At 38.7% G+C, this 12,371-nt stretch overlaps 1 protein-coding gene across 4 annotated transcripts in view; it reads left to right on the forward strand.

The window, feature by feature from the left end:
* LOC107090568 (multiple C2 and transmembrane domain-containing protein 1-like) overlaps window positions 1-12,371 on the forward strand; it is a 65,868-nt gene that overhangs the window by 29,842 nt on the left and 23,655 nt on the right. For 3 of the 4 annotated variants that reach the window (XM_015384021.1, XM_015384022.1, XM_015384023.1), the window contains exons 2-5: window positions 3,475-3,595; window positions 3,668-3,810; window positions 3,903-3,982; window positions 6,758-6,881. In XM_015384021.1, the coding sequence (XP_015239507.1) occupies window positions 3,475-3,595; window positions 3,668-3,810; window positions 3,903-3,982; window positions 6,758-6,881 (468 nt within the window). Of the gene's footprint in view, window positions 1-3,300; window positions 3,407-3,474; window positions 3,596-3,667; window positions 3,811-3,902; window positions 3,983-6,757; window positions 6,882-12,371 lie in introns of those variants that run through there. The other variant, XM_015384024.1, reaches the window with a different exon arrangement.

Consider the following 12,371-nt stretch of genomic DNA (forward strand, 5'->3'; position numbering starts at 1 on the left):
TGGCTGGTCCTTGGCTGGTCCTTGGCTACTCCCTGGCTGGTCCTTGGCTGGTCCTTAGCTGGTCCTTGGCTGGTCCATGGCTACTCCCTGGCTGGTCCTTGGCTGCTCCCTGGCTGGTCCTTGGCTAGTCCTTGGCTGGTCCTTGGCTGGTCCCTGGCTGGTCCTTGGCTAGTCCTTGCCTGGTCTTTGGCTGGTCCTTGGCTAGTCCCCTTAGCTGGTCCTTAGCTAGCCCTTGCCTGGTCTTTGGCTGGTCCTTGGCTGGTCCTTGGCTTCTCCTTGGCTACTCCCTGGCTGGTCCTTGGCTAGTCCTCTACAGTTCCTTTTTAAACATCTACAATGTTATTTCTGTCATGATTTGTGGACATTACGATCTAAAGAGAAGCAACATCTCCTGGTCAGACCCTGTAATTCATTGAAAGGGTGGAGTCACAGTAAAAAAAAATATGCACGCCCGTGAGAAGGTCAGTGGCTGGAAGTTGGAGGAGATATTGCTGCCCTTTGGCTAGCTTTTGACTGGGAAGGGCCATTTTGAATGGCTGCTACTGTAGCTCTCATACTTGCAGGAAGACACACTTTAATTGTCTGTGTTCTCATCAGCAGTGCAGCAGGTGGGTTCTGCTCTCCTGCCTCCTGTTCTGGCTGATCTCCAACCCTGCAGAGCTGTTCATAATACATCCTAGCTGTTGCTGCATACAACACTTGATCGCAGAGATGGATACTTTTACATTGTCACACATGTGGTTTCTGTTTAGCATAATTGCTCCATCTTGCTTTTATCAGGTCCTGACTGTGTGGATAGTCTGACCTCAGATTAGCATCATCTGTGTTGCTTTATCTCCTTATACATGTTACCAAAGGTAACTGTTGCACAACACTTTGAGCAATTCATGTTACTGTGTTGCAGGCAATGCTGACCTCTGACTTTAAAGGCTTTTTACACCGGTAGCAATATTCCTCTAAATCCCAATTCCTCAAATCAAATGGATTTCTCTGACTGTGATCTGATTCCAGAAACATTTAGAGGCATATCCAAGCATAGATATGTTTTCATTTTTACTGAGAGGATGGTTCTTTAATGTTTTAGGTTCATAAAGGATCAGGGGGGGGCATACTGTGGGGAAAAAAAGTTGTTGAACTTACAGGTGAATCACTGAACGAGCAAGACATGGAGTATTAATGCGAGTTAACAGGAGCTATAAGAAAGGTATAAGAATAAGAACAAAAGAACTGTGTAAATCATTGATTTGACAGTGGAGAAAGATATTGGCTCCTTCCAAAAACCTTAAAATTATAGCTCTTTCCTTCTGTTCCTGGCTTCTGTACCATCACCTTTGACCTTAAGGTCACCATAATAAATTAATCTAAAGTTGATTAATCTTATTGAGTCACTAACAATTAATTTGATTAACAAATTGTATCAAGCGAATATTTCTGCATTTGTTTGGTGCATCAAAAATGAACAATAACCTCAGTACCGGGAGCTGGTGAATCGCTTTGTGGCATGGTGTGAAAACACACCAAAAAAAGCGAGGTGATTGTTATTTCAGAAGAGACAAGAACAGGTTTTATCCTGTTAACATCATGGGAGAAGAAGTAGAGGTGGTGGAGGAGTATAAATACCTTTGTCTTCACCTGGACAACAAACTAGACTGGAGTTGCTCCTGTGCCGCCGTCTAGAAGAGATGTTATACATACAGGCAGAGTTTCAATGGATGGCGTAGATTGGACAATACTACTGGGGTGAAAAAATTCTGTCAAAGTTCTGAAATAAATTAAGCTGAGAATCAGGGTGTTCCCCATTTGACATATATACCTTTCAGATTTCAGATGATTTTTTTTCATTTTCTGTTATTTCCAACATCAGATCTCTCCGTCATTCACACTGTAAACAACTTGGATTATGAGTCACCAGTAATACTTAACGACCCCCGATGTTCGTTTACTCTGGATTGTTTTCTGCATCCATCCATTATAGCCCTCATTTGTCATCAGTATTGATCCAAATGAGTGATGTGTGTGTGTGTGTGTGTGTGTGTGCGTGATGACAGGATGCGCAGTTCACAGCAGTTTCCTGGCATTTAAAATGCCAGGAAACTGTGTGTTAAATACTGTGGGTTACATATATAGTGGAGCATGCTTTCTCTAAACCAATGGGATCTAAATGCTTTAAAAAAAGTTAAAATGCAATTGAAAACCTTGTTTTTTAGGAAAGTCATTGTTGGGTGTATTTTAATTTTTTATCATATGATTAATTCATTTGCATGTTAATTTATTTCCCCCTTTGCCTATTAACATAGTTTACATTTACACATAGGTGTATACATACAATTAGCTAAACACGGACAGAGCTAGAGTGTTTATATAATGTATTATCCTATCTTCATAAAAACTGCATTTCTTCAGTTTTACAATAACTTTTATCACTATTATCACTTTCATCAACTTGAACTATTGTCAGCCCCTTTTCTAGTATTTACATTTGCATTTTGTGTGTCTACTTCTGTCTCCTTGAACCCCAGTGGGTCTCGACAGATGGCCGCCCACACTGAGCCTGGTTCTGCTGGTTTCTTCCTCTTAAAAGGGAGTTTTTCCTCTCCACTGTCGCTACAACATGCTTGGTGTGAGGGATTGCTGAAGAGTCAATGAGTCGATGCAATCAACTGGTTTTCCTTAGATATAAAACTTTGCATCAATTTGCCTGTATGATCTGGTGAACTGTAAAGTGCCTTGAGATGACATGTGTTGTGAATTGGTGCTATAGAAATAAACTGAATTGAATTATTAACCCAATCTGTTCAGCTATGTAATGTGTGTCCAGATATGTAACTACAAAAGCAAAGTAAAATAAAAGACAAAATCAAACAAAAAACAAAGAATATAATGGAGAACTTCTTTCTTTTCCTTATTTCTTTATATTTGTTCTCAAGCATTTGCCCTATATTGTGAGATTTTATTATAAACCTTTATGGGCTTTCAACATGTGGAAACTTCTGGGTAAATCTGATGTGAAAATTTGCTTGAGCACAACATTGGGAATTCACTCCTGTATGCGTGTCTGCAAACGTCTGTGAATGTGTGTCTCCTACTGAGGTTAAGCCATAGTTCATAGGTATGGAAGTGGTGTTAGAGTTTAGTTTCATAGTTTGTCTGTGGACTGATAACTCCTCTAAAGGGAGCTGGTTTGAAACAGTCTTACTACATAAACGGAAGAGACATCATCTCACCATCGGTGCGGTTGGTTGGGAGGAAGCTTGAATCGTGTAATTTCCTGTCAGAAGCCCTCTGAAGAACAAAATGAGTTTGGCACTCTGGTCCGTGTCGCTATGAAGTGTGTGTACAGCTGAGACATTAAAGGCTAAACTGCGACTATCGCACAAAGACATTTGTGTTTCTCTGCTAAATGTTGGTGAGTCTACATTAAGGTGGAGCTGTGGTGTGACTGTTTGTGATTAACACATCCATCTCTCCTGACAGGGCATGGGGGCATCCTTCTCCTCAGGGACGTCTGCTGAGGCAGCCGCCCCGTCCTCAGGGATGTATAAGCTGGAGATCGAGCTGAAAAGAGGACACAACCTGGCCATCCGGGACCGAGGAGGTGCTTCCCTGCCTTTCTTTCTCTTCTCATCCTTTTTCTGCTCATGGCTCTGTAACACTTTTTGGTTTTTAGGCACCAGTGATCCCTACGTGAAGTTCAAGCTGGCTGGTAAAGAGGTGTTTAGAAGTAAGACCATCCACAAAAACCTGAACCCGGTTTGGGACGAGAAGATAACGCTGGTCGTGGACAGTCTGAGCGACCCTCTGTACGTTAAGGTAAAGGAAACAGACAGACTGCAAACATTAAGAAATCCTTGATTTAAAGGAGAATGAGGAATCAGTGCAGATGTTCTGTTGCTCTCCTACAGGTGTTTGACTATGACTTTGGTCTTCAAGACGACTTCATGGGTTCTGCTTTTCTTTACCTGGAGTCTCTAGAACAGCAGAGGTCTGTTAGATGTTGATGTGACTGTGTGCAGGGTTTTTACCAGCCGTTCAAACAGTGAATTTATCTCCTCATATCAGAGCTTCAGCCTTCCAGTGTTAGACAGACTCATTCAGTGTGTTTCTGTGATCAGTTCTAGTCTGTGTGGGTGATCTACTTGTCTGTGGTAGTTGGTGGTGGCATTTCTGTTTTGGTCTCTGCTGACCTTTCGTCTATTTGTGCCTGCAGGATTCATGATAGCTGCTTGTCTGTGTCTGCGTGCTGTTTTCATGCTGTCACTGTGTTGCTTCGTGCTGCTTCGTGTTGCATGTCTCTATGTGATCCAGTTGTCTGTAGTTTGGGTTAAAAAAAAAAAAAAATGAAATATTTGTATTTTGCCAAACGCCTCACTCACTGGAAAAAATCAAAATCTAGATAAGTCATTTTTTCTTAAAATAGGTGAATTTGTTCTTGTATTGAGAAAGTAAGTGAGACATATTACCAATGGTACAAGATAGTTTACATTTAAAATAAGAAATTAAAAATTACATTGTCATCTGTCAATCAATTTTTTTCAGTCATAGCATCTTGATTAATATGTCGCAGCTAATATACGCAACGGTTGAAAAAGGAAATAAGAATCATTTACTTTACCATTGAGTTCTTTCCCAGTGTTCATGGGGATGGACATCTCTGTCTTCGGCAGGCCTAACCAAACCTGTTTGTGAATCTTCCGCCACAATAATCACGCCCCCTTGGTAAACAACCAATTACATTCACTTTATTCACTCGTGTAAAGTCGTGCACTACTGGGGGGAATTCGGAAATGCAACGGTTGGAACAGCCGTTTCCCTAAGACTTTAAGGGTAAAAATCCTCATTCCATTGGCAAATCATCTTATTTATCTGCTCAAACTAAGGGTAATTACACTTAATTAAAGAAAAGTTGACTTATTTCTAGATGGTTTTAACATATCTGTTAGCTTATATTGCGGTGGAGTTTTTTCAAAAAAATGCAACAGCTACAGAATTTTTTATATAAACAGACAGATTTTAGGGCTGTGTAGGATCTGTATGACATACTCCTATATTACTCATACAGACTAACTACATTTAGGGATTAATTTATCATTTTTATGAATGATAAGTCTTAATAGGGATTTTATTTTTATATGTTAAATTGTTATTTAAAACAAAGCAGACTTTTATCGTGAAGACCAGGGAGTTCCCAAATATTTCAGCCTGTAACCTAAAAAATACTGGTGACGCCTAAAAATAGAAACATTGGTTTTAAAAACAGAGTGAAATAATTATATTACGCTTAATGAAATGTAATTATTTATTAAATAGTTTTAAACATAATTTAGATTATTAAAAGCAACATTAATTTTTAATTGTGCATTTTTTGATTTAATTGGGTTTTTTATGTTTGAATCAGGTATAAATGTTGCATCTAATTATTTCATGATGTATAATGTATTATATCTGATGGATCAGAAGATGATGATTGCGAAAGATATTTCATGACCTGTCACTTGGTGTCTCACGACGAGTCCCAATTTAGACCCTTTTGGCTATCAAAGATGGCGACTCAACATGGCGTATTCCATTAGGAGCAAGGCCGCCTATGTGTTTACTGTAAAAACCTCTCTTTCTAAGCTCACTGATGCAGTTGTTATCAGACTTTGGAAGAATAGTTTCAACTTTATTTTTGAGAATAAGAATTTCCTTTAAAACTAAATAAAACCTTATGTTTTACATCAGCATGTATATGTTTAGAGAGTGATGACTTGGTACAGGTTGGTTTGGTTGAATTATTGCCTAAACAAAATGGTGTTTAATTTCCAAACTTGCTGTATATACTTAAAATAATATTATTTAGATGCACTGATATTTGTTTGATGGTCAGAGAACTTTACACCCTGTTTGTAAAAAGGAGCGCTACCACAGCTCATTCATCCCTGCTGCAATCAGACTATAAAATGCAACACTACAATAGTAACAACTTGTGCAATTACTATTTTAATAACTTGTACAATAACCTGTTTCATTAAGTTTGATACCCTGTGCAATAGTTGTATAGATACATACCCATCTATGTAAATGCCCTGTGCAATAACCCTGTATAATAATGCTGCTTTTTAGAAAAAAAAAGAAAAAAGAAGGTACATAGTGTAGATATTACCCCCATGCAACTTTTCTTCCTTTGGCACCTTCTTCTTGACTATTTGAGCCGATGCAATGAGTAAATTTCTCCAAAGTGAGATCAATAAAGTTAATCAGTCGATCAATAAATTTAGATGTGATAAAAATAAAAAAAAACGAAACATTTTTGTAAGCAGGCAATCATTTTTCCTAATGCAAACAAACATACAAACAAACGTTTAGTCCCAATAAAACCCCAGCGTTCAGTTTTAGGTTGAAAATAACATTAGTTTTGTTTTGTAAAAATACAAAAACATTGCTTGATCTTTTTAAACCTACCTGACAATGAAATAAACTGAAAAAGTGGAAATAATGATTATAATTTTAAAGTCAGTTCATTTTGGAGGGGGGTTATAAACATGTTGTCCTGTTTTTAATTTGTTCTCACTTTTTGTAAATCCTTTTTGATCTAAACCAGCTTTACGACTAGAAACAGCTAAATGTTTGTAGCTCCATTTTGAATATAATTAGAATTTGAAAAATAGCTTTTTTGTTTATTGAGCTAAACATCTAAACCAGATCTGGTCAGAGTAAAAACTGCTTTTTTTTATAATGTAGCAGTGATTGAGCACAAAGACATGCTTGTGTGTTGTAGGACGATACCTGTGACTTTGGTGCTGAAGGACCATCAGCTCCCCAATGAGGACCTGGGCTGCCTGGAGCTGGCAGTAACCCTGACGCCTAAAAACAGCCCCATAGAGGAGCAGCGAGACCCAGCGGTACGTACGCTTCCTCATCGCTTCAGATACTTTGGATGGAGGGGGGTGGAGGGGGGTTCCTCACAGGTGGAATAGCAAAAAGTTTTCCCTACTTTTCAACCAACTATATCCAAAGCTTTACAACTGGTATAAAAGAGATTGCAGAAATAAAAATTTAAGCTCAGGGAATCAGACAGTAAAAAATGTTTGGTCTAAGTGACTATAATTTAGAATTATATTCATATTTTAGAATTCTTTTGGATAATCCTGCAATTTTTTTGTTAATTGCAGGATTATCCAGCTGAGATATGCTCACTTAAGGTCAATAAAAATTTATTTAGAGTCTAATCTTTAAAAAAAAAAACTTTGCTAGTATAACTAAAGCTTTATCTGGGGTTTCATGACTATCCTTTAAAGTATATAAAGTATTAAGCAATAGCCTTGGTAATGAGATATATTACGGTGTTTTGAAGTTCTTGTGGCACGAGATCTACACCTCTGTTTTATTACTTTGCTTTCATTATTTCGTCTTTTAAAGTCGTAGGGAAATCATATTCAAAAGTCAAATCCTTTCGACTTAAACATGTATATAAATGCACTCTTTATCCGATAATATTGTCCCAAAATGTAAAAAATTTCTATAAAAAAAAAAAACCCGGCCTAAAAACCGGGGGGTTTTTTGTGTTATTTTTGTTATCTTCTGCAGGCCAATTAGTTCTATGTTAGCCTGAACACCTAAATTCGGCCAATATTTGCAACGGTCATCTGTCAATCCGATTTTTTCAGTCATAGCATCTTGATTCATATGTCACAGCTAATATACGCAACTGCTGAAATAAGAAATAAGAATCATTTCCTTTCCCGTTGAGTTGCGTCCAAGTGTTCACGGGGATGGACGTCTGTGTCTTCAGCAGGCATAGAGCTAACAGAACTGGCAGCGTTGCGAGGCAAGGGCTCAAACATGTACGGCTGGAAGCCTTCTACACCAAACCAAGCTTCTGCCGCCCTGGCGTCCTCTTCCACAACATCTTCGTCCCCGCTTTCCTCCTCTGAATAAAAAATGTATGACGGAGGAGACTCATCCACGACCTCCGACTCTAAACTCTCCTCCTCTTGCACGTTTCCTCTGTCCATAGCGTTCCTTGACAGTGTCGTTTCTCAGTCACCTATTTAGTGCTATTTGGTCTTAATGGAATTTCCCATTGGGAACCTACTAGCACTAAGTTGCTAACTGGTTAGCAAGATGCTTCTGACAAACCGGCCACAATTAGACTTGCTTGCAAACCTTCCGCCACAACAATCCCGCCCCCTTGATAAACAACCAATCATATTGACCTTATTCACTTTGTGTAGAGTCCTGCACCGCTCAGGAGAAATCAGAAATGAAACCGTTGGAACAGCCATTTCCCTATGACTTTATACGCAGTTTGTTTAATACTCACTACTTTGATCATTACAGCTGTAAAAGGTGCAGCAATACCTGCAGCAAATACAGCATCCTTATTAGATGCAGAAAAATCTAAAAGCCTAAATAGAAAATCTGCGTTTTAATCACACACCAATTTTTTCTCCTTTAACCAGTTTACAGGTTAAGCTGAATTGATTGTCGACTGAAGAAAAAACTTTTATTAGATTCTCTTTTCTTTTTTAACTGGTGAAACTAAATATTTCTGTTTCCTGCAGCAAGGCGAAGTTAAGACCTATCGGTGGAAACCTTATGTAAATAAAGTGAGTCCTGAGGTATTATAGCTTGTAGAGATGCCTTTAGATGAATGCTTCCCCTGCTTCACCTCGTAGTCTTCCTTTTCCTATTGTGGCTGAGTGGTGTAACAATATGGAAAGTATTGCGAAGACAAAATTTTCACAAACTCATGCAAAGGAAAACATGATGCAAAAGAGATATGTTCCAACCACAGAAATTAGAAAACAACAGAGTACAAATGCTGTGTAAATTTATTGAAACGCTTTAAATAAGCACATAAATGATGCTCACACACAAGCTCAGCAACACACCCACAGGAAAAATTCAGTAAAAAAGTAAAAACAAATAGAAAACTGGAGTTAGGTTCTGCAATGCAGAACAGCTCCAGACCACTAGGGGGAGTCGATCACTGTCAACAAGACTGTTGACATTACTACCAATTAATATCTACACTCATAAAGGGCTGGTTATACTCCCACAGCAGTGTATTGCAGTTAACTTGTTGCAGGTGTGACGCAGATATTTTTGATTTATGCCCAGATTTGAAGCGTGGTCTGTGCTACGTTATTCCACGCCACAACGCAAGAGGGACAATCATGAACTATCTAGGATTGTGGGTGTCGGTTTGACGAGTTGTTTTCCGTGTACAACCCCTCATCCAACAGCATGATGACACACAGTTCACCAATGAGTGTTCCCCAAAGACTGGCCATAGCGCTGCGTGTTTTGGCTTCGGGTGCAAACCGACAGACCGTCGCCGGAGCGTAGCTTCCTGCACGGTGTCTGGGATAGTGTCCAAGGGGTGCCAGGTGTTGTGGATGGCACTACAGCCAGAGTTTCTGCCATTAGGTACCAAACAGGAAATATGCATAGTGTAGACTGGATGTAGAATTGACCAATCAGAGGCCTCCTTACTTTCCTCCCTACAATTTTGGGGAGGTACACCAGAGTGTCTGCAGAAGTGACACAAACACAGAGGTTCTTAGCATAAAGCAGGCTTAAAAATGACTTAATGAATACATACACAAAATTTGAAAATGTTTGGTTGATTCAACTAAAATCTGATTTTGTTGACCTATATTTGTCATTGCATTGAATTAAGTTAGAAACAACTAACTCAACATTTAACCCAATTGTATTTACTTTAAGAGCAGAAACCATTTTTGTTTACAGACATGGATGTATGTTACATGGTCTAAATAACCTCAACATAGAGCTGCCTTTCATCATGGATCTTGGCATCAAGGTAACTTATGGTTTCAACAGTGTGAACTTGCGCAACACCTAACTCCTCCATCTCTCTTAGGTTCATTCACACTGCAGGCCTTGATGCTTAATTCCGATTTTTTTTGTGAAATCCAATTTTTTTGCGTTGCCGTTTACATTTCCAAATATATGCGTATATATTGCAGTCATACAACGCAAGTGTCCCGCATGTGCAGTAGAGGACGTAATGACATCACAAGCCAGAGTGCTCTGTGTTTACGAAAGTAAACATGGATGGTAGTGCCGGAGCGCATCTAGCGATCTTTCCCAACCATAAAGACACAATCTTTTCAAGATGGTTTAACATACATACTGCTCTCTGCATCATCGTCTGCCAAGGTTGTTGTTTTTCTTGCTGCTTCTTCATAGCAAGACCCAGCATAGTGACCTTTGTCGGGTATTAATGGCTTTCAGGTCGGATGAATGTGACCTGGCTTTTCAGACACAGGTCGCATATGGGCCAAAAAATTGGATTTGGGTCACTTCAGGCTGCAGTGTGAACGTAGGTCAAAGATGTAGAATTACCGGCCATGCGGCTTGTTATCTGGATAAAGTGGTCCAGCAGTTAAAGGAAATAATCTTAGCAAGGACCAATTTTCATGAGCACTGCAAAGTAACCTAAAAATCTTGAGTTCACTTGAAAGACTGTCCTTGTTCAAACATGTTGTGTTACATTTATTATATATTACTACATAATTCTGGAAGCAATTAATATTATTTTATTTTTCAAAGAGGGACTTAATTTTTTTTTTGTGTGTGTGTGTGTGTGTGTGTGTGTGTAAAGGCAAATCCTTAGCTCAAAGATGAGCAGGATTCCCTCTAATAGCACATTTTAAGTTTTTACAAAAGATCCATATTAAGACTCTGTGATTGTCTCCCCCTAGTGGTCTGAAGCAGGTCAATTATGCAGAGCTACTTTGCAGCTTTAACAGCAGTGGTTTTTGCAGCCTGTAGGATTTTTCACTGTTTGTGCTTTTTTGTTTTTGCAGTACTTTTTGTATTTGCTGCATATATGCATTTATATATTTGCAGTATGCTTCCACAGCTCGGCCTCTGCACTGTCCTCATCAGACTGTAGAGCAGACATTTAGGTGGCCTCTGGGAAAGAAGCTCTGTATCAAACCGTCGCATTGTCCTATTGATTTGTAGAAGATTTTGTTTGTAGAGGAAAGCAAGATCGATACCTTGCCTGACTTTTATAAAGATGTCTGTGATTTCGACAACCTTACAAAATGACTCCCCTTATATCTGCAGCTGGGACTGGCTACTCTATAGAAGAGGCCTATTTTAACAGGCTGTGTGGGTGTTTCATTCCCCTTGTCAAGAATCAAACTTTTATGACTGCAGGGAAAGGCTGGAACATGGATGGACCAGTAAACCGAGTTAGTTTAAACATCATCCTGATTACTGCATGAGCAGTGCTTACTTATTTATACCAAAATGCAGACATCAAAGTACAAGCTCCATTTACACACCACTTCTAGATGGCCATTTCCTTGCCAGTGCAATGTGGAAAATACCGACACCAAAGGGGTTGATCCACAGATTGCTTCTAACCTGACAAAAAGGAAGATATAACAGTTTGGAGATGGGCTGTGATGTTTATAAAAAAAGTTAATTCTGTAGTCTCAGCCATGCTGCTAGCTCCTTTTATTAGCAGGCAGCACTGATCGGGCTATTTAACTTATTTTAATCAGTTTACGTTTGACCAAGATCAAATAAGTTTATCTTATAAAATAATCACAGAATACACAAAGACCTCATACTTAACAAGTGGTAAAATATCTTGTTTGAGCATTTGCCAATATTGTTTTGGACATTTATGTGTATTTTTTTTTTGTATCTGGGCTTTGGAAACAACTGGAATGTTCTGACACTGCATTGGCTAACATATACATAGCTTTAAATATGTTGGTAAAAACAAAAAAATTAATGTTTCATGGTTTTTATCTGAAGCATTTAGCTGATGTGTCAAGCTAATGTGAGCATTTGTTCTCTTTATTTTGATATGACCTGTTTATGATTTGGTTCAGTTGCGGGTGATTTTATTCAGCCAAATGCTTTTAAAACACATTGCTTTGATGGTTCAGCATTTTTGCTTTGATTTGAATGTCGTTAAGTTTAATAACTAGTGTTTCAGCTGCACTGTACAGCTTTCCTAAGACCTTTGGGAGATCTGAGTCATGAGATCTAGAGCGGATGGCATCCCACAGAGAGAAAGGAAAATAATTGAGAATGGTGAAAAAACTGATTATTTGTGGAAATATAGACTTATCTGTTCTGTAAGAGAACAACCAAGAGTACAGTTTTATATTTCAATATATAAATATGGTCCTGATTTTGTAGGAAAGTCATGTTGCTCCTGTAAAGAGTTTCTTCAAAGACTCGTGATTGTATTGGTGTTAAGAAAGACTGGATCAGGACACCATGCTGACATCCTCTCTGCATTTCAAAATTTTAAAAAACAATCCACTGGACTTTGATTCCAAGTTTGAAGAAATTTTGCTTCCCATCCAGGGAGCTTTTTTAAATCAAAATGTCAG

Source organism: Cyprinodon variegatus, unplaced genomic scaffold (assembly GCF_000732505.1).
Source record: "Cyprinodon variegatus isolate N-32 unplaced genomic scaffold, C_variegatus-1.0 Scaffold300, whole genome shotgun sequence".
NCBI classification, from domain to species: domain Eukaryota; kingdom Metazoa; phylum Chordata; class Actinopteri; order Cyprinodontiformes; family Cyprinodontidae; genus Cyprinodon; species Cyprinodon variegatus.